At 42.6% G+C, this 23,274-nt stretch overlaps 1 protein-coding gene across 3 annotated transcripts in view; it reads right to left on the bottom strand.

The window, feature by feature from the left end:
• The window catches only part of LOC112236324 (low-density lipoprotein receptor-related protein 2), a 60,114-nt gene extending 38,035 nt beyond the window's left edge, over positions 1 to 22,079 (bottom strand). For all 3 annotated transcript variants that reach the window (XM_024404903.2, XM_042316772.1, XM_042316768.1), the window contains exons 1-14: positions 21,954 to 22,079; positions 13,954 to 14,070; positions 12,092 to 12,202; positions 11,846 to 11,959; positions 11,559 to 11,675; positions 10,794 to 10,937; positions 10,495 to 10,614; positions 10,243 to 10,371; positions 9,536 to 9,705; positions 5,072 to 5,295; positions 2,464 to 2,670; positions 2,112 to 2,314; positions 1,878 to 2,018; positions 1,504 to 1,707 (exon numbers count right to left, since the gene is read on the bottom strand). In XM_024404903.2, coding sequence (XP_024260671.1) covers positions 1,504 to 1,707; positions 1,878 to 2,018; positions 2,112 to 2,314; positions 2,464 to 2,670; positions 5,072 to 5,295; positions 9,536 to 9,705; positions 10,243 to 10,371; positions 10,495 to 10,614; positions 10,794 to 10,937; positions 11,559 to 11,675; positions 11,846 to 11,959; positions 12,092 to 12,202; positions 13,954 to 14,070; positions 21,954 to 22,062 — 2,110 coding nt within the window. In that variant the 5' untranslated portion in view covers positions 22,063 to 22,079. The remainder of the gene's footprint in view (positions 1 to 1,503; positions 1,708 to 1,877; positions 2,019 to 2,111; positions 2,315 to 2,463; positions 2,671 to 5,071; positions 5,296 to 9,535; positions 9,706 to 10,242; positions 10,372 to 10,494; positions 10,615 to 10,793; positions 10,938 to 11,558; positions 11,676 to 11,845; positions 11,960 to 12,091; positions 12,203 to 13,953; positions 14,071 to 21,953) is intronic.
• Positions 22,080 to 23,274: the final 1,195 nt, after the last annotated feature.

Consider the following 23,274-nt stretch of genomic DNA (forward strand, 5'->3'; position numbering starts at 1 on the left):
AATAGTTTCTGACAAATAAACACAAATGTGGAAAAATTGGTGGTTTTCGCATTCTGGAAAAAAACTCTTCAAATATTGAAGCTTCTGCAACTTTTAGTAAATGTTTGTTTTATCACATTCTGGAGCCTGATTTTGAGCTGTTACATGATAGTTTCACTGCTGTCCATGCTCCTGTCCACTCCCTACCTCCCTCTCTACCTCCCTCCCTACCTCCCTCCCTACCTCCCTCTCTACCTCCCTCTCTACCTCCCTCCCTACCTCCCTCTCTACCTCCCTCCCTACCTCCCTCCTACCTCCCTCCCTACCTCCCTCCCTACCTCCCTCTCTACCTCCCTCTCTACCTCCCTCCCTACCTCCCTCTCTACCTCCCTCTCTACCTCCCTCTCTACCTCCCTCCCTACCTCCCTCTCTACCTCCCTCTCTACCTCCCTCTCTACCTCCCTCCCTACCTCCCTCTCTACCTCCCTCCCTACCTCCCTCCCTACCTCCCTCCCTACCTCCCTCCCTCCCTCTACCTCCCTCCCTACCTCCCTCTCTACCTCCCTCCCTACCTCCCTCTCTACCTCCCTCCCTACCTCCCTCTCTACCTCCCTCCCTACCTCCCTCTCTACCTCCCTCTCTACCTCCCTCCCTACCTCCCTCTCTACCTCCCTCCCTACCTCCCTCTCTACCTCCCTCCCTACCTCCCTCCCTACCTCCCTCTCTACCTCCCTCCCTACCTCCCTCCCTACCTCCCTCTCTACCTCCCTCCCTACCTCCCTCCCTACCTCCCTCTCTACCTCCCTCCCTACCTCCCTCTCTACCTCCCTCCCTACCTCCCTCTCTACCTCCCTCCCTACCTCCCTCCCTACCTCCCTCTCTACCTCCCTCCCCTCCCTCCCTACCTCCCTCTCTACCTCCCTCCCTACCTCCCTCTCTACCTCCCTCCCTACCTCCCTCTCTACCTCCCTCCCTACCTCCCTCCCTACCTCCCTCTCTACCTCCCTCCCTACCTCCCTCTCTACCTCCCTCCCTACCTCCCTCTCTACCTCCCTCCCTACCTCCCTCCCTACCTCCCTCCCTACCTCCCTCCCTACCTCCCTCTCTACCTCCCTCTCTACCTCCTCCCTACCTCCCTCCCTACCTCCCTCTCTACCTCCCTCTCTACCTCCCTCCCTCCTTCCTTCCCTCCCTCCCCCATTGCACTGCCCGGCTCCATAAGGCACTCCTATAACTGACGTGGTATAAGCTCGGCTGGATCACATGCTTGAGACGATATTATGTGCTTGAAACGATAATATGTAGGGTTGTAAATATGGTTAAAAAATGAAATATGAAAAAATATTTCCATGATAGTAAATGAAAAGTATTTCTTCACATTCTAATAAATGGAGAGAAAAACACTCAGTGATTATGAACTACAAACTCAGCAATAAAACAATATTCAACAAATATTTCACTATTTAATTCTACATACAGTATCGAGTCATCAATCCAACCAAATAAAATGTAGGATGCTCTCACCGGTGCCGTCCACTTTCTGTTTGTAGATGATGTCTTTAGCCGTGTCTGAGAAGAAGATAGCATTGTCTTCTGCGCTGAAGTCCACCCCAACGAAATAAGACGGTGTTCCAGTGATAGGGAGGATAACATCCTCCTGAGAGGACAGGTTGAAGGGGATGCCTCGGACAGCCAGCTGGCTGGAGAAGAGCAGGAACTGCCGCACCACTGGAGAGAGAGAAAAGAAGACATCCACCATAACCCTCCAGATAACACACCCTATGTCACACCACATTGGCACTCACAGTATAAAGAGAACATATAAAGGACACTGGACACAAGACAAAGTCCAACGTAAATAGGGAAAAAGCTAAACGCGGTTTGTGTGTTGATCTTACCAACACATCTCTTGCCATCAGCCTGCAGGTCGTAGCCCATGCGACACCTGCAGCGGTAGCCCAGCCCTTGATTGTCTGACCTGTGGCTTAGAATACAGATCTGCTCACAGCCGCCCATGGCTGCCCCGCAAGGGTTCGACACTGTAAACACAACACAACATGCACACGCTCAGTCACTGACAGAACATACAGAGGTGGGACAGATCAGAGTATTTATAGCAGTGACATGCTTACCATTTGGTTGTCTTAGTTGGTGTACCACCTGCACTCCATGTGGGGTCTGAGATGTAGTGTAGACCACCTGAGGGTTAGTGTCACCGAACTTGTTGGCTTTCATCACGGCCATCTTGGTCCAGTCAGTGAAATACACAACGTGCTCAAACATACTGATGCCAAAGGGGTGAGGAATTACAGCACCTCCATGAACCACTGTTTTCCTGAAAGGGGGATTATAAAACAAGGCTATATCCATCCCATTTTGACAGAGATCTGCATTGTTTTCCGTTCTTACATACGGTCTTCAGACATTTGGCCAAACAACATCTGATTTGAGCTCTTTCGTAGGGAAAATATCTGGTATGCTTACCTATGAAGCCCATCATATGTGGTGGTTTCGATATAGTCGTAGCGGCTATCAACCCAGTAGACCCGCTTGGCATCAATATCCAGTGTGATCCCTGCCGGCCAGCCCAATTTAGTCCTGATGATCCCATAGCGATTGGTGCCATCCATGTATGCCCGCTCCAAACCTGGCTCTCCATTCACAGAGTCCCAGTCTGAGAAGAACAGGAACCTGTGAAGAAACATATTTTGGTTTAGTTAGGTACAGGTCACCAGTACAGTAGGTTGATATGTACTGGATGCAATATAGAACATTGGTAAACTGGATTTCAAGCAGTGAAGTTATTCATCCCTATAGCCATAAAATGACCTGGTAGTCTTAAACAAATCTACTTTGAAACAAAAGTATACACCTCACACACATGGTTATGGTCTTAAAAAAGAAGACACCTGTAGCATGTCAGATATACATTTTAAATCTATTACATTTTGAGTTTGCATCCCAATATTAAACTTTATGTACAGTTGTAGTCAGAAGTTTACATACACTTTGCAAAAGTTTACAAAACTTGTTTTTCAACCAATCCACAAATGTCTTGTTAACAAACTATAGTTTTGGCAAGTCCATTAGGACATCTACTATGTGCATGACACAAGTAATTTTTCCAACAACTGTTTACAGACAGATTATTTCACTTATAATTCACTGTATCACAATTCCAGTGGATCAGAAGTTTACATACACTAAGTTGACTGTGCCTTCAAACAGCTTGGAAAATTCCAGAAAATGATGTCATGGCTTCAGAAGATTCTGAGGAGGTGTACCTGTGGATGTATTTCAAGGCCTACCTTCAAACTCAGTGCCTCTTTGCTTGCTTGACATCATGGGAAAATCAAAAGAAATCAGCCAAGACTTCAGAAAAAAATGAAGACCTCCACAAGTCTGGTTCATCCTTGGGAGCAATTTCCAAACGCCTGAAGGTACCACATTCATCTGTTCAATAGTACGCAAGTATAAACACCATGGGACCACGCAACCGTCATACCACTCAGGAAGGAGACGGGTTCAGTTTCCTAGAGATGAACGTACTTTGGTGCGAAAAGTGAAAATCTATCCCAGAACAACAGCAAAGGACCTTGTGAAGATGCTGGAGGAAGCAGGTACAAAAGTATCTATATCCACAGTAAAATGAGTCCTAGATTAACATAACCTGAAAGGCTGCTCAGCAAGGAAGAAGCCACTGCTCCAAAACCACCATAAAAAGCCAGACTACGGTTTGCAACTGCACATGGGGACAAAGATCGCAACTTTTTGGAGAAATGTCCTCTGGTCTGATGAAACAAAAATAGAACTGTTTGGCCATAATAACCATCCTTATGTTTGGAGGAAAAAGGGGGAGGCTTACAAGCCGAAGAACACCATGCCAACCGCAAAGCACTGGGGTGACAGCATCATGTTGTGGGGGTGCTTTGCTGCAGAAGGGACTGGTGCACTTTACAAAATAGATGGCATCATGAGGAAAGAAAATGATATGGAAATATCAAAACAGCATCTCAAGACATCAGTCAGTAAATGAAAGCTTGGTCACAAATGGGTCTTCCAAATGGACAATGACCCCAAGCAACATGGCTTAAGGACAACAAAGTCAAGGTATTGAAGTGGTCATCACAAAGCCTGACCTCAGTCCCATAGAAAATGTGTGGGCAGAACTGAAAAAGCATGTGCGAGCAAGGAGGCCTACAAACCTGACTCAGTTACACCAGCTCTGTCAGGAGGAATGGGCCAAAATTCACCCAACTTATTGTGGGAAGCTTGCGGAAAGCTACCCGAAACATTTAACCCATGTTAAACAATTTAAAGGCAATGCTACCAAATACTAATTGAGTGTATGTAAACCTCTGGGACCCACTGGGAATGTGATGAAAGAAATAAAAGCTGAAATAAATAATTCTCTCTACTATTATTCTGACATTTAACATTCTTAAAATAAAGTGGTGATCATAACTGACCTAAAACAGGGACTTTTTACTTGGATTAAATGTTAGGAATTGTGAAAAACTGAGTTTAAATGTATTTGGCTAAAATGTACGTAAACTTCCGACTTCAACTGTATATCACAGAAAAGTGAAATATAACAAAACTGCTGGACATAGAAACACAGAATTTTTGGCGGCTTTAAAAAAATTATGTTTATTAATTATGAAATTACGAAAAATATTACTAACATTTCACACGAGGCCACTAAGTAATTTGACTGCAGGAAAGGCCTACCAAAAGGTGAGACATAAGCAGATTTCCTTTTTTAATTGAATCTGAAACAGATACTGTATATCCTCTACCGTCTTTGTCTCTGGGTCTACAGGTGGGCCAGCCCTAAATCCCACCAAGGTAGAACAAGTGTCTACATTTATTATCACTTACTAGTTTACCTGGAGCCACTTGGCCCAGTCTCCCCTCTCGAGCAGTACTATTGGATTACAATGAGGCTCATCACTTTTAATACTGCTCACTAATCCCCCAGGACAATCTTCTAATCTCTCACCCGTATTACTTCCTACCGGTGCAGCATGAGAGAGAATCGGCGAGATAGAGGGATGGAGGGATGGAGGATGGGGAGGTCCCCTCTACTCACCCCACAGTTGGGTCCACGGCCAGCCCTCTGGGGTTTCCCAGATTCTCTGCGATCAGCGTCACCCGGTTACTCCCGTTAAAATCCACCATGTCAATCCGGTTGACGCTTGCCTCCACCATATACAGTTTATTGTTCACCCAGTCCACGGCCAGGTTCTCAGGGTAGTCAACTGATACATTTAAAACCACCTGCATATTGGAACCGTTCATACTCACCGAAAAAACCTGCCCACAAAAGAAAGGATTGTTTTTAAGAGGTTAGCCCTTTTGGTGGTTATAGCTCCAGAAAGACATGGAGAAATAAAAAAGAGACATACCGAGAAACAGGGATGGGATATGTCACCACAATACCCATAAAATTAGAAGGAAATGACTATTATTAAGGCTGGGTTTTGGTTGCTTGTCTGACTTCCATCTTGTCTGTCTAGTAGCATTCTAGTAGCATTCTAGTAGCATATCTGGCATTACTCATCTCGTATGTGTATACTGTTTTCTATACTATTCTACGGTATCTCATTCACTTAATAATGTTTACATATCATACATTACTCATCGCGTATGTATATACTGTTTTCTATACTATTCTACAGTATCTCATTCACTTAATAATGATGCTTACATATCATACATTACTCATCGCGTATGTATATACTGTTTTCTATACTATTCTACAGTATCTCATTCACTTAATGATGCTTACATATCTTGCATTACACATCTCGCATGTTTTTACCGACATCGCTCGTCCATATGTATATAGTCTTAATTCATTCCTACTTACGGTAAATTTGTGTGTATTGGGTATATATTGTGTAATTTGTTAGATATTACTTGTTAGATATTTCAGGGAAGTTAGGAACCAATATACACAGGCAGTTAGGAAAGCAAAGGCTATCTTTTTCAAACAGAAATTTCCATCCTGTAGCACAAACTCCCAAAAGTTCTGGGACACTTTAAAGTCCATGGAGAATAAGAGCACCTCCTCCCAGCTGCCCACTGCACTGAGGCTAGGAAACACTGTTACCACCGATAAATCTACGATAATATATATATATTTTTTAATTTTACCCCTTTTTTCTCCCCAATTTCGTGGTATCCAATTAGTAGTAGATACAGTCTTGTCTCATCGCTGCAACTCCCGTACGGACTCAGGAGAGACGAAGGTCGGGAGCCATGCGTCCTCTGAAACACAACCCAACTAAGCTACACTGCTTCTTGACACAATGAACATCCAACCCGGAAGCCAGCCGCGCCAATGTGTCGGAGGAAACACCGTACACCTGGCGACCTGGTCAGCGTGCACTGGACCCTGCCCGCCACAGGAGTCGCTAGTGAGCGATGAGACAAGGATATCCCTGCCGGCCAAACCCTCCCCTGCGATACAGTGCCTTAGACCACTGTGCCACCCGGGAGGCCGATAATCGAGAATTTCAAGAAGCATTTTCTACGGCTGGCAATGCTTTCCACCTGGCTACCCCTACCCAGGTCAACACCTCTGCACCCCCCACAGCAACTTGCCCAAGCCTCCCCCATTTCTCCTTCACCCCTACAAATCAGCCGGGCTAGAAAATCTCTACCCTCTCTTTCTAAAATAATCTGCCGCAATTGTATTTTGCATCGTCTGAGATCCCTAAAGATTGGAAAGCTACCGCGGTCATCCCCCTCTTCAAAGGGGGAGACACTCTAGACCCAAACTGTTACAGACCCATATCTATCCAACCCTGCCTTTCTAAAGTCTTCGAAAGCCAAGTTAACAAACAGATCACCGACCATTTCGAATCCCACCGTACATTCTCCGATATGCAATCTCGTTTCCGAGCTGGTCATAGGTGCACCTCAGCCACGCTCAAGGTCCTAAACAATATCATAACCGCCATCGATAAAAGACAACACTGTGCAGCAGTCTTCATTGACCAAGCCAAGGCTTTCAACTCTGTCAATCACCGCATTCTTATCGGCAGACTCAACAGCCTTGGTTTCTTAAATGACTGCCTCGCCTGGTTCACCAACTACTTCTCAGAAAGAGTTCAGTGTATCAAATCAGAGGGCCTGTTATCCGGACCTCTGGCAGTCTCTATGGGGGTGCCACAGGGCTCAATTCTTGGGCCGACTCGTTTCCCTATATACATCAATGATGTCGCTTTTGCTGCTGGTGATTCTCTGATTCACATCTACACAGACGACACCATTCTGTATAATTCTGGCCCTTCTTTGGACACTGTGTTAACAAACCTCCAGACGAGCTTCAATGCCATACAGCACTCCTTCCATGGCCTCCAACTGCTCTTAAATGCAAGGAAAACGAAATGCATGCTCTTCAACCGATCACTGCCCGCACCTGCCCGCCCATCTAGCATCACTACTCTGGACGGTTCTGACTTAGAATATGTGGACAACTACAAATACCTAGGTGTCTGGTTAGACTGTAAACTCTCCTTCCAGACTCACATTAAGCATCTCCAATCCAAAGTTAAATCGGGAATTGTCTTCCATTTCACAACAAAGCATCCATCACTCATGCTGCCATGCTTTACATACCCTTGTACATACCCTGTAAAACTGACTATCCTACAGATCCTTGACTTCGGAGATGTCATTTACAAAATAGCTTCCAACACTCGACTCAGCAAATTGGATGCAGTCTATTACAGTGCCATCCGTTCTGTCACCAAAGCCCCATATACTACCCACCACAGCGACCTGGTATGCTCTCGTTGGCTGGCCATCGCTTCATATCCGTCGCCAAACCCACTGGCTCCAGGTCATCTATAAGTCTTTGCTAGGTAAAGCCCCGCCTTATCTCAGCTCACTGGTCACCATAGCAGCACTCACCCGTAGCATGTGCTCCAGCAGTTATATTTCACTGGTCACCCCCAAAGCCAACTCCTGCTTTGGCCGCCTTTCCTTCCAGTTCTCTGCTGCCAATGACTGGAACGAATTGCAAAAATCACTGAAGCTGGAGACTCATATCTCCCTCACTAGCTTTAAGCATTAGCTGTCTGAGCAGCTTACAGATAGATCATTGCACCTGTACATAGTCCATCTGTAAATATCCCACCCAACTACCTCATCCCCATATTGTTATTTTTTGTTTTGCTCCATTGCACCCCAGTATCTCTACTTGCACATTCATCTTCTGCACATCTATCACTCCAGTGGTTTGCTAAATTGTCATTATTTCGCCACTATGGCCTATTTATTGCCTTTACCTCGCTAATCTTATTACATTTGCACGCACTGTATATAGATTTTTCTATTGTGTTATTGACTGTACGTTTGTTTATCCCATGTGTAACTCTGTGTTGTTTGTGTCGCACTGGTCAAGTTTTATCTTTATCTTGGTCAGGTCGCAGTTGTAAATGGGAACTTGTTCTCAACTGGCCTACCTGGTTAAATAGAGGTAAAATAAAATTCAAATAAATAAAAATATATTACTGCACTGTTGGAGCTAGAAGCACAAGCATTTTGTTACACCTGCAATAACATCTGCTAATTTTTTATTTAACCTTTATTTAACTATGCAAGTCAGTTAAGAACAAATTCTTATTACATTCTTTATTTGATTGATTTGATTTGGGGGTGGCAGGTAGCCTAATGGTGAGTGGTGCTGGTCAGGTATTATTCTGAAACCTCTACCCTACCGATTCAAAGATGGCACCAGTTTCTCAGGCTTGAAGCCTTGGCACCTAGGAAAGGATAGTGCTCTTTTCAGCTCTGGCTCATTTGAAATGAGATCCAGACATCTAAAAAGCAGGATTTTCAGCTGACCTGTTTAAAGAGAAACTGAAGATGTGGAAGTAGCCTACTAGTTTGACCTCCCCAGTTTGTTCACATGCCCTGTTTGTGGTCGCCCCCGCCCCCACCCCACACACACACTTTAAATCAGCTGTCATTCTGCCATGGAGGTAGCTGATCTACACAGATACCCCGCTCCTGGTACGTTTCTGCTTTTCAGCCTCATGGCTGGGGTTCAAACCATACAGAAGCCAAGAGACTGAACAAAGCCCTTTGAGCTGGCCAAAGAATGCATATAACAGGGTGGACATGGTGAAAACAAATACTATACGATCACTTTGAAAATAAGAAAGTTTGAAGAAAGTACACAGAGCTATGTAAACATTTTACAAGTATATCAGACTGTATCAGCTTTCCTGATTAGATATTTTTCTACTTCCCCTTCATTATGACCCAGTCATTTTGGAGCCATTAGGTCTGCCTGATGGTACAGTATTAACAGTGGTGGTATCTTAAGAAATCTGTCAAAGTATTCCCTCTCATTTGAGGGGGGCAGGTTCCTGTACAACTCAAGGATTTCCTCAAACAATGTATTTCTATCTTGTGGACTGAACTATGGTCTACTGTACAGGTAATTATAGCGATGCACTAATTCCTTTAACAGGGCCAGAGGAAACCATTCATGATGGGGATTGGATGAAGTATTTGAGTATTCAAATACAAGTATTACCTTGTTCTGAATAGTATCTGTCCAAAAGACTCTTTTGAGTTGGAAGTGGAAGTCCACCCCGACAACGACGCCTCTGTTCCGGGAATGGACCAGGGTGCGAGAGCTGTGCCCATGGATGTCACCAATCAGCAGGTCTCGGCCATTGGAGAAGATCAGCGAGGGTACTCCAGCTACCGACAGTAGACAAGGCAATCAGTAAGACAACAATATCAGACATTTCCTAATCTCTGGTTAGAAGCATTTATTTTTAGACTTTACCTAAATAATGAGTCATGATTTTACACAGGAGTGGAAGAGATAGTGAATAAAAAACTATACATTTTAGTCAGTCAGCTTCGATACCTGATTCAAATCTAAATCTATGGTAGAACCTTTTTTATTTTCATTTAATCCATTTGATGTCATTTTTAGGAACCCATATGGCCAAGATCATTTGATCTGTACTACTAACAGATATAATATCTCCTTGCTGCTAGCCTCATGATCAAAGGCAGAGGGGTCTGTCCCTTGGTCAATAGTCATTCACTGGTCCACAGAAGCAAACGACTGGCTAAAACAACACTCGGTGCGCAACAATGCACCAGAAAGCAGAGCAGGCTGGCAGGGGCTGGCAGATAGGAGGCTGGGCTGAGGGGCTGAAGGCTTTGGGCCTGGAGGAATGGGTTTGATATGTTGAAGTATATCGAAGCTCAACCACGGCCACTCACTTGAGATGTTAGCGCTGCAGTATCGGTGCTGCTCTAGGAAATAGCCCTCTCGACAGCTGCAGCGATGGGTTCCCATCCTGTCTTCACAGAGCTGATCGCAGACGCCCCACATCGTACAGTCATCAAAGTCTTCACCCAAGAACAAAATTATAAAAGATTGAATGAGTCAAAAGCACACATCCCATATTCTACCTCCGGTAGCCTGAGTTTCCAGTTCTTTCAATGGCAATGAGTGAATGGATCAGTATTCACCGATACAAGAGCGGATGTTGTTATTGTTGACAATGTATCCAGAAGGACATGAGCAGGTTCCTCCCTCGGGGGACGCATGACAGCGATGCTCACAGCTCAGTGAGGCACACCTCCAGATACCTGACAACCACAGACAGACACACATTACTCCCAATGGCACTTTTCAAAATAAAGGTTAGTGTGTGTGTGTGTGTGTGTGTGTGTGTGTGTGTGTGTGTGTGTGTGTGTGTGTGTGTGTGTGTGTGTGTGTGTGTGTGTGTGTGTGTGTGTGTTGTTAAACTGGTTGTATTGTTACTGACTGCAATTGCGTCCAGCAGTGGTGCTGGTCTCATCCTCTCCATCTGGACATTGGGCTTTCCCATCACACAGTTGGTCCGTGGGGATACACAGGCCTGAGGACGGACAGGGCCATTCTCCAGGATAGCACTCACGTGGTATGGCATCTACAGAGAATACAAAGTCATCTTCACTGCCTTTGACCAAACCAGAGACAATAGAGAGCAAAAACAGGAGGGAACCACAGAGTTGTACACATGCCACATTCGTGCTTTGCGAAAACAGCAACAGTGTGTGAGGTATGCATTGAAGACAGCAGACTTATCTTCATAGGAATTCACGGGCTGAACTCAAGGGCACTGTGACTCAAACTTCATTTTCTGGGGAAACACTGTCACTTTAAATCACTGGGGGGGGGGAGTATCGAGAGTGTCACATGGGGGCTCGGAAGGTTCTGCAGCCCATCCTCTAAAAACACACTTCAGAGCAGTGTGGAGGAATTCTAAAGCTCTTTGGAGGGCTGAGCCATCTTGTGCCACAAAGAGGCATTTGAATACCACACTTCAAGGTGCACAAGCATAGCGCCTAGCCAATACCAACCATGGAGGCCAGAGGTGAATCAGGTTCATACACAACAGCGTTTCTCACTCATTAAAGTGTGCTTCCACTGAACCTGCGTACTATTTCCTTTTCATGGCTCTGTGTCCAATATTAGAAATGTGTCAAGAGAGATTTGACCAAAGGGACTAGCATCAGGAAGGCGAGGTGGAACTCTGTAGCATCCATACCACAGCCTTTCTCATCTGCATTGTCTTCACAGTCGTCTTCTCCATCACAAAGCCAGACTTGGTGAATACAGCGACCACTGGGGCACGTGAAGTAGCTCCCTCTGCAAGCGGGATAGGCTACATGGAGGGAGGGCGAGAGAGAGAGAGCGAGAGAGAGAGAGAGCACATAGAAAAGGTCAGATTAAGTCCAGGTTAGGGGGAGAATCTATCTGGGGAGTTAAGATAAGAGCTGCAGACTTAAGGTTTTCAGATAGCAGCAATGGTGCAAGGAGGGTAGAGGTACGCACTGCAGTTCTGTTCGTCACTCCTGTCTCCACAGTCGTCGTCGTGGTCACAGACGTAGCGTTGAGGGACACACTCTCCGTTGCCACATTGGAACAGGCCACTGCTGCAGTGCTGTGCTGTAGAAAGCAGACACAAAACCCCTTCAGCAACTGACTGTATTTATAAGTTCTTCATCTCAACCCTGCTGCTCAGGTAGAGGGTCTGGCTGAATGCGTGATCATGCGTCACGGCCAGAAGTAGACACTTACTGCAGTTGGACTCGTCTGACGCGTCACGGCAGTCCACGACCTGGTCACAGCGCTGAGTCTGGTTATAACAGGCACCGTTGGCACACCTCAGTTCTGTACACCCAGGGTAGTCTAAGAAGGAAATGAACATGCCAGAACAGGCCAATCATACTAGACTGACATAGAACAAAACCATCTGTGGAATGTTTAAGGAATATAAGGAATCAGCATCAATTCCCAAAACAAATCATTTGTTCAAAGAGGTGTATAACCCTTTCCCCTGTCAAACGTCAAATGTCTTAAACATGTCTCAAATGTCAAACGTCAAATGTTTTAAATGTCAGTCGTCTTAAACATTCCTATATAAAGTTCTCATGTACTCAAGCATTAATGAACTTCTTAGGGCTAGGCCCCTTTTTTCTCAATTTCCGCCTGAACGACGTGCCCAAAGTAAACTGCCTGTAGCTCAGGCCCTGAGGCCAGGATATGCATATAATTGGTACCATTGGAAAGAAAACACTTTGAAGTTTGTAGAAATGTTAAAATAATGGAGGAGAATATAACACAATAGATATGGTAGGAGAAAATTATATTATAAAATAGCTCCCTTGATGCAATTCCTATGGCTTCCACAGGGTGTCAGCAGTCTATGTTCAAGGTTTCAGGCTTGTAACTTCAAAAACGAATAAGAAATAACCGTTTTTATAAGAGGACACAGTCTTGGAAATCTGTGTTTTTGTGCGCCATGACGAAGTTGTGCACCTGCTAAAATCGGTTTCCTATTGAACATACTTCTTATATTATATTATAGTTTGATTACATTTTAGGGTGTCTGAGGAATAAATAGAAACATATTTTGACTTGTTGAAACAAAGTTTAGGGGTAGATTTTCGGATTCCTTTCTCTGCAAATTGAACGAGTGGATTACTCAAATCGATGGCGCCAACTAAACAGACTTTTTGGGATATAGAAAAGGATTTTATCTAACAAAGCGACACTACATGTTATAGCTGGGACTCTTTGGATGACAAATCAGAGGAAGATTTTCAAAAATTAAGTGAATATTTAATCTTTATATGTGAATGTATGAAACCTGTGCCAGTGGAAAAATATTTTGATGTGCGGGGCCGTCCTCAAACATCATCACATGGCATGCTTTCGCTGTAATAGCTACTGTAAATCAGACAGTGCAGTTAGATTAACAAGAATTTAAGCTTTCAGACGATATAAGACTTATACCTAAATGTTTCAAATCCATAATAACTATTAGAATTTATTTGAATTACGCAACCTCCAGTTTCACCGGAAATGGTCCCGCTAGCGGGACACCGATCGTTTAACAAGTTTTACACCCTTGCAATTAGCCAAATGTAACAGTCCGCTGCTAGCAGATCATTATTTTAGCAGCTCTAACCCTGTTTTAATCTCATTAACAGTAGAAGGGCCCACCCCTATTGAACCACCTGGTTACATGTGAAATATACCCTTGGCTGCTCCCCCATGAAGTTATGGTGGCAATTTACCTCTGAAATATAAAGCTGTGTACGGAATTATGTACAGCCGCAAACAAGAAAACATTTTAAAAGCTAATGGGAGGATAAAAACAGTTACTGTAAGTTTTCTATTAGCATCACAAACAGCCTTGGCATTGTTTCTGACATTGGGAAATTACCAAAGTGTGAGTCTAACATGACGGCACAATAATGGAATAGCAGCTGACTTCAGCTTGACTAATCCACCAAGGAATCTGCAATCAACCTCTGACAACAAGAAGCATTTGTGGCCATTCTGTCAGTCAGTGAGCCTATTAATTTTACAAATTGATTAAAATGCCAGAGGAGCCTGAGGCAAGAAGGTAAGTAAAGCCACATTGGGGGACTTACGGCAGTCTGTCTCATCAGCCCCGTCGGAGCAGTCGGTCAGCCGGTCACACCTGTACTCCCCTGGGATGCAGGCCCCATTGGTGCAGCTGAACTGCTCACTGGAACATCTCCTACTAGCTGCAGAGAGATTGAGGAGCAACTTAACCACAAGTGCAACAGTTCTCTACATCGTAATTGCCTTTGTCATAGAGTCCTGTGTTTACAATTTGTGACATCTTTCACATTGGTGAAAACATATTGAAATATTGCATGTATGGCTGCCAATGGAACTGGTTCCCTTGTTTTTATTGATGATGTGACTGCTAACAAGAACAGCAGGATGAATTCGGAAGTTTTTAGGGCTATATTATCTGCTCACATTTAGCCAAGTGCTTCAAAACTCGCTTCACAGTGCAGATGGACAATGACCCGAAGCATACTGCGAAAGCAACCCAATACTCTTTTTTAAGGAAAAGAAGAGAATGTTCTGCAATGGCCAAGTCAATCACCTGACCTGAATCCAATTGAGCATGCATTTCAATTGCTGAAGGCAAAACTGAAGGCAAAATGCCCAAAGAACAAGCAGGAACTGAAGACAGCTGCAGTAAAGGCCTGGCAGAGCATCACCAGCGAAGAAACCCAGCATCTGGTGATGACTATGGGTTCCAGACTTCCGGCAGTCATTGACTGCAAAGGATTTGCAACCAAGTAATAAAACTCCCAATTTAATTTATGATTGTTAGATTGTCCAATTACTTTTGAGACCCTAAAATTAGAGGGCTATGGAATTCCTACACAGTTCATACAATCATTTTGACAAAACCCTTAAATTAAAGATGAAAGTCTACACTTAAAGCACATCTTGATTGTTTTCCTTTCAAATCCATTGTGGTGGCGAACTGAGACAAAATTATGCAAATTGTGTCACTGTCCAAATAGGTCTAAGTAAGATAATGCCAGATGATTCTTACACACAAAAAAACATTATTACTACTAAAGTTCTCTTCATTCCATATTTTGGACCAAACTTTTTTGTAATACCTTCAGTCCCCAGGTGCATAATTCTCCATTCTCTTAATCAGTTGATCATGATCATGTGTATTTTTTAATTAGGTCAGAAATGTGAAAACATTTTCCGCTCTTATTTTCCCTCTCTACTACTTCCTATGAATAATTGGAACTCTTTGTGTCTCTTATGAAAACATCTAAACAGTGTTAAGTGTGTTTTGGAATGTCTCTTATTGATGAAGCATGCTGGTAACAGCATTGAGATGACCTGGAGATGAGCGTGCCAGCCATCCTCCAGACAGTTATACAACCCTCAGCACACTCATCCCAAGCCTCCTTTTGATGTTCTCACTGAGTGGCATCTGAGGAGATAAGGTACCACCACTCTACCTTCCCTGACGTTTTCCAGGAGATATCGACTGAGGCAGCATAGTTCAGTGGCAGAGCGTTCTGTCAGACCCATCTGAATTGGAATGTGCATTTCTGATTGTTTCTCTCTGACATGATTTAAGGCACATGCTGTTCCTTGTCAGAAATGTAATTGGAATACATAGTGGTACCAGGTGGTACCGCAACCCTTAAACCCAAATTCTTTGCTAAAGGAGATGCAAGGTGGTGGTTGGTGGTGTATGTCTGTGGTTGGTGGTCTACAGTGTCTTTTCGACTACCTTTAAACACACTCCCTGGTTGGTCAAATATGTGCTGAAGGGAAAGTTTTACACCTCAGTTGCAAAACAAACTGAAGACATGGAAATAGAAACAAACAACACTGTGAGAAATAAAATCAGTAATACAAATGGAATGACATTGATTTCTAATATTTGAATCTAACACTGCCATCCCACCAATCAAATGACACACAAAACACTTAATAAGAAAAAAACATTACATTTCCAAATTTGGACAATAAGATTTTTTGAAAATGATTCATGAACAATTTTCACATAATATAAATGTGTCAATGGGGATATCCATTGATCATTATGTAAATCATAATGTATTAATACATGGATTGTAACTTCTACAACATAGGTGAAATTGCCACAGGGAGTGGGGGAATATATCCCCCCCAATATACAGAACAGTATATTGGGGGGGATCGGTGCCCCGATTCCTCCACCACAATAATTTATTTAAAATCATACAAAAAAACATAAATATGTTTTGGTTGGTCACCCCCAGGAGGTCTGGGGGGCCCCCATATAGTATATGAACACGTCATAAGTTACACGAGTAACACGAGTTCAAAACGTTGCTTGCGCTGACCCGGCACCCCTGGCAGGCTAAAATGAATCCACCAAAACAGTACCACAGTACCACGTTGGCATCTGCATTTCTGCCATTAGAAGAAAACTTGTAGAATGACGAGTGGATGCTGACAGATCACGGTCGGGAGACTCGGGAGTCAGGATCAACATTCAACACCACAAGTGTCAGGCTTTGTCCATGGTATGTTCACACTCTTATTATATCTACATCATAATAATTCAACTCAGTCTTCATATTTTGTGTCTTCTTAATATTTGCCTATTTGATGACTTATCTTTCCACTTATCCTTCCACCTTTACTGTGCTTTCAAAATACCCCTCAACATACCCCTCAAGAGAGGCATAATAAGTAATGTCAAACTGTGTAGATTGGAGGAAATACGTTTTAAAATGCTAAATAAAATGACGGGGAAGGACCCCTGGTCCCCCGGTCTACTGTTTGTCCCCCCATCCCCCAATATCTACACCACAATTCCGTCCTTGTCCTAAAAGCAAATATGCCTGTAATCAGGTATGTTCATTGCACCAACTAGCTGTACCATCACCAATCAGCATGTGCACTGGGTTTCTATTACCGCAACCTTTCATGTAGTGCTTCTCTCCCACCACAGCTATCAGCCAATTACTTCAAATTCCAAAGGCATATGAGCACGTTACATGAGAAGGACTTGCAAAAGATGAAGACACTGGTCAATTGCAGACAAAAATGAACCAACGTGATTAATATACCTACCGGAGAATTTTGTGACGGAATAAGAATATTCAATCCCACCACACCATCATGCTAAAAATAAGGCACTCATTCTACTGAGCATTAGTATGATGTCGTCTTTTGATCTTGTGCTGATAAGTTGAAATCTTTCAGGAAACTCCTGCCAACGTACCCTCTGCCTTTTTCTTCTTCTCGTTTGAAATCAAGATCAACTGGCAAAGCATCGATTGCACAGGTTCTGATGATATGAATCCTTTGGTAGGACATTGACACCAGAAGCTATTCAAGGCCAAAGTGGTATCGTTGGACACTGATATTATGATTCTGCCTACTTGTTATAGAACAAGTCTGGCAAAGCATTAACCTCTGACAGGTGAAAAAAGAACACTTACAATACGACCGCTACTGAACCAAATGCCAAAAGCCAAAGGAAATGCTCCTTCCTTTTCAAACAGTCATAACGATTTGTAATGAATTGACTTGAAAAATCTCAGCCCATTCAGTTGGCACATTTTGTGTAAGCAGACAGTTTATTATAGGCGAGTCAGTAGTTAATCATCTCTTTTATGTAATGGGCACTTCAAAGATGGATCACTTCCACTTGAGTTGTGGGGTCATGGCTGTGCTACTGCACTAAAAGCCTTGTGAGGCTTCTCATATCATGAGGTTTTGTCTCAGAATAATTAGCCGACACCACCAAACGTCTTTTAAACTACACCAGCCAAATGGGCTTCATATTTAACTCCTTCAGCAGCCAATTGGGAAGCAAGCCTTTTTCCTGCTCAGTTTACTAATGATAAAATTGCTCCCCCATTAGCTCAAAGGGTGCCTTTGTTGCGAGGCAATGATCCCGAAGGTTTCAGCATCATCTGTAACATGCAGGTAAGACAAACGGTGCATACAGTATCTGAGCGGCACAGTGACACCACTGAAAGACATTTGGGTTTATCTCTGTACCCCTGAACAGACAGTTAGTAGTCTCATGCACCATGCCATTACGATCATTGTACTCCGAATATGTAACATTTTCAATATACGGTAGATATCAGAAGAAAACCATGGGTGTATTGACAACTCCAAGGATACTACTGAAAATAATGATTCATTTTGTCTAAAAATTTCATAAAACCACGATCACTCGTTGCTTGACCCAGAAGTAGGATTGCACGTGTCAATGTCCACCAGCTAATCAACAAAACAACATTTTTTTTTAAAGAGTGAAAATATAATAAATAAGCATCACTGGACTTCAAGTTCAGAGAAAGGACACTCCTAAGAGAGGAAGGACACTCCTAAGAGAGGAAGGGCACTCCTAAGACTTCCGAGCAACAATGGGGACGATCATAATCCCTGTATGTTATACATTAGGTTAACAGCTTTCAACAACCTTCGCCAAAAGGAAACCAATCTTCTGAGTCCTTCAAACGAAGCCAGTGTTTCCTGACAGTATCAGTTCTGGGAAAGGTGACTGGCAGAATAAAGTGGACTTTTCAATGAATGTGAGCTGCTCTTACATTCAGCCACAGTCTTTTTTTAAAGTCATCGGAGTAACTACAGCTTTCCTTCAGGAATAAATTGATAAATTGATTTTTAAAAGCCTAAATGTAATAACAATGGTCAAAATAGAGGTTATTAAGAGAAAGTTAAGAGAAAAGTGGCCAATATGATGCAAATATACTATTAGGAATCTGTTGTCTAAGGATTGGCACTTTTTTGTTAGTGTCTTTGTTTTGACTGTTTTGTTTAGTTTGGTGTTGTTTTCTTTTTGTTAATCTCTCTGACCATGTCTTTTCTAATTAGCCATCTTAACCCACAGCAGGCGAGAACCCCACACCATCCACAGTGAAAAATAGCCCTACTACTGCCAAACAAAGAGGAGCAGCAGAGGAATTTTCATTAGAACGATGCCTCCCAATTCCTCAGACCCCACTGTGAAATCACAATGGAACAATGGAAGAGCCAGCAGGGCTGAAACCTCATAACTGGAAATGTCAACACGCCAAAGGGACTATGGAGATGGATAGCAGAATGCAGAATACAGTATAGCTTCCTACAAAAAAAAACTAAACCCCACCCCACAAAAAAATATTTTGTCCCTTCCCCAAAACATCTCTTTCCAATCATGTCGGGCCCCTGAAAGAGGTGTAGCCTCTTTCATCACTACCGCCTTGTTTTGGTACGTCTCCTCGCACTTTTTGAATGTGCGTCCAGAAAACGGCTGGCAGCGTGGAGCGCTGGATCCGTCCATCCTGTCAGAGTGAAGTGCTGCTGCTCCATTTCATATGGAAATCAATGCAATAGAATGCAGTCAACTGCTGAACAACTGACTTTGGCTCTTACTGCCTCACACAAAACAGAGAAAAGCCCAAGGGAGTTTGGCAGTGTCATAGGTCCAAACGGAGGCGAGAAATAGTGTGTGAGGAATGAAGCTGTACTTCGTCGATTTTCTTTTTATGTGTTAAGCTACATTTTAGTAGAAATATATAGGAAGCAGCAGAAATTGAGACGTTACATTGCATTACTGCGGGAGGTCAAATGTTTGGGTTCACTGCCTCTGACAGACTGTCACTCAACACAACATGAGCATTGGGTTAGCCTAAACATTGCACCCTATGCATCACATAATAGTCTGGGACCTGGGTTGAGAGCGCTGTATAATGAGAAAGGATTAGTCCTTCATTTAAGCCAACTGTGCTAACTTCTGTTCCCAACTTCTGTTCCCTAATAGAGCGTTACCGTTGTCCAAGGATTTAGGCCTAAACCGGAAAAGGGCACAGCATGTGTGAGGTTTAGTATGCACATGCTGGCCAGGTTTTTTTTTGCCCCATGTGAAATTTCAACATCAACCCACAAGTGTTTTTTTGTTGTGACATGCTGTAGCACAAATAAACTAAAAATAGGTTAAACTCAATTATTGAGAGAAACAAACTGAAAACACCTATTTGAGATAATAGGAAATGCTAATAAGACAAGCCCAACTCCCATTGTACTATACAACGTGTGTACCACTGACACAGAACATCTTGTTGATCCTGGTTTACTTTGTATCCATTTTTTTTCTAAATCAATCACACATGTTTCTCATAAGACCCTGAATGACCAAGGCTGTTTGTGGCAAATGATTGAGGTTTGAAAGAGACTGAAAGACACCCAATATTCATACAATTAACCAGCAAAAACATGTTTTCAACAGCACAATCTGCATGCTAGCAAAAGATGGTCAACTAGCCATGACGGAGGTTATTCAACCACCAAGTCCAGTTCCTTTGTTACCCATTACTGTAACATTAAATCGCCCTACAAGTGTGTCACATTATCCATTATGCTGACACACACATTTTACAACACTTTCAAAGCCTCTTGATAATGAGCAACAAAAGATTGTCTGTCACACATTAAAAGATCATCAAGCTGACCCAACAGAAATTAGGCTCAATGGATTAGCGAAAGTAACCTGTCCTCCTGCACCAAAGCCCTTTTAGTAATTTCCTCTCAAACATGCTGAATGAATATGGAATAAATCAACCATTCCTGCCTCACATTTCTAAGGAGCTCAACAGGTGCCATGATGCAAACTGCAAAAGATGCAGGAAGTCCATGATGCTTTGTTGCTTGTCATGGAAATGCACGATTGAAATAGATGACTTTGATTACCTGTAAACTTGAATGATTTTTTAAACCTATGAGGACACAAATCGTTGGTACATCATCATTTGTAAGGGACAAACCTGCTAATTATTAACTTGACAATGCTGACAAAGCCCTGATTTGATTCAATATTATAATTAATTCTGACCAAGACCGCTCAGATCCTCAGCTTGCACATATTGTGTACTACAAAATGCCACTGGATCATTTAAATTGCTACATTTGATTAAAATATTTGTGGCTTTTTTCATGTATTTTGTGTTACTTTCTTATTTTGCATTGTCTTGGAATGTAGACTATATAGGCCTAACTCAACAGCTGGTAAAAATGAAGAACAAACATAGTCTATTTAGCCTGGGATGTCTACGTGTGAGGTTGCAAGAACATTCCCCTTGTTGTTTACATGCCCTCTTTTGCCCGTTGTTCGTTAGGTAGAAATGGTCGCTTTCATGCAGCAGCAGCTGCAGCGTAATTAGTTGCTTGATTCACACTAAGGAGCTTACATACTCAGGGTTGAGCAAAAAGAAAGTAGATTACAATTTCGGCAGTGTAGGCCTAGGGTATAACTAGGCCTACAAGAAAAACACAAGAGTATTTCAGATATATCAAGCCGGGTATATTACTCGTTTCTACAAAATTTGAAAGAAAATGGGCTCTTAAATTACAGCTATGTCATTAGTTATCATTTTTATGGGTTGCGCACTAGGCAAGCTGTTGAGTTCCTCTTAGTATTTGTACCAGTAGCTATAGTCCACACAGATTGTCAGCAAATCACATGCCCGCGTCTGTTACCTAGCAACGGCAAAGCTCAGGCAAAAGTTATCCAAGAACTTCAAATCTGTCTGAGGGAGGCTTTTTGCGCAATACAAGCTTTAATAATGCTTTAGAGTAAAATAGTTTTGTTAAAGAATTAAAATATTGTAAACTATATTAATAAATTCTGTATTTATTGGCTTCCCCCAAAAAATATTTGTAGGGCTGGGAAAAAAACTGACCAAAGAGTTTGTAGATTTGTCACAATCTGATTTTGTTTTAAAGAAATTGCACATCACTTTTTATTATAGACCTACAAAGTGCCCAACAATTCCAATAGGCCACGCATTGCACACACATGGCTAACTTACATGGCTTGTTGTTCTGATAGATAGGCAAACAATCTATTATGGCTGTCAACAAGATTATTGTTTGCCTATCAACATTTTTAGTTAAATCATGTCCTCAAAAAACAGTCCCCTTTAACTACAAATCAGCCACACTACCGCATAGATGTTATTGTCTAGGCAACAAGTGGTTGACATTTCCTTTTCGAAGGCAAATATACAGAAACATATCATAGCAGGTTCACAATAAAGGCTGTGTTTAAATGAGTTTAGGAGATCCTTACCTTGTGAATGACAGCGGAAAGTACACAAAATTAATATAATAAGAAGTTTTGCAAGCACTGCTCTCCACATTCTGATGATGGGTCCCGGCTGTTCTGTCCAGCTCCTCATGAAGCCGGGCCGATGGAGGTGCTCTAGGGACTGTGATGCTGCTGCTTGCCTCTCTCTTTCTTGTCCCGCTAGTTGACAAAAAGGGGCGTGTACAAAGCCACATACCGTCACTCCCCCAACCCCTGCACTCCAGATAAATCCCTTATTTAACCGCGCGCCTTGGAATCTGCATCATTTCTCTGACCGGACTGTCTCATCTGCGCGTGATTTCACATTGAGTTGTCCATCAGACAGCTGAAAGGATTGGTCAACATTAGTAAAATAGTAAAGCAGCATTGTGTTATTTCATTGTCTAACCAATTACTCTCGAAGTAAATCAAATTAACAAAGATTAGCCTAAAAATAGCCTATTCACAAATCCCTAGCGGCAATCTGTTTAGTTTTTTAAATTGAAGGATTGAGACCTAGGGCCTAAATATGTATTTATTTACTGTTTATTTACTTTTTACTTTTATTTCGTAGTCTATTAATTAACTCAGCAAGCAAACAAACAAGTACAACTCACAACTGTTGCTCCTCTTTTACTAGGCTTTTGTAGCTGATAGGTTTTATCCACATATGATATTTCACACCCTGTGAGTGATGTCAAAAAAAAAATTACATTTTTTTTTGTCATAAGAGTAAAATAGATTAATCAATTATAGGCTACATTGTTGCCACATTTGCTAGGAGGCCGCATGTGTTATTCTTTGTTCTAACCGAAGGGGACTCGAAGTTATTCAGCTTCAGGGTGACGTTGGTGTGTTGGTACGGGGGTCAAGGCTCAGTTACATGAGGGGCAGGATAAACATTCAATACCAGGATCATAATAAATGGCAAAAATCTGTCAAATGATAAGACATCAATGAATCAATAAGTAATAGGCCTGTAAATTGGTTCACTATTTAATGCTGTGCATTATAACCAATTAATCACATAGGCCTATTTTATGTCTAAAAGCAAGGATTGACACAATAATTCCATTGAATATCCCCCAATTGTTTGTACTAAAATAAGTAGTCTACCCGTCCTTCCAGCCTTGCTCTTTCTCCCTTTTCCTGTGCATAAAAAAATCCTGTTTTGATGTGCTGCTTAGCATGCACAGGCAAGCCTTATAGGCTACATAGATGTTATGTATAGTTTTTGTCTGCTCCTAAATAATTGTCTATTTATATATATTGGTTTTAAATATTGGTATTTTGGAAATCCCGAAGGCTTGGGTCTTGGTCTCTG

The sequence above is a fragment of the Oncorhynchus tshawytscha genome, linkage group LG03, assembly GCF_018296145.1.
Source record: "Oncorhynchus tshawytscha isolate Ot180627B linkage group LG03, Otsh_v2.0, whole genome shotgun sequence".
NCBI lineage: Eukaryota > Metazoa > Chordata > Actinopteri > Salmoniformes > Salmonidae > Oncorhynchus > Oncorhynchus tshawytscha.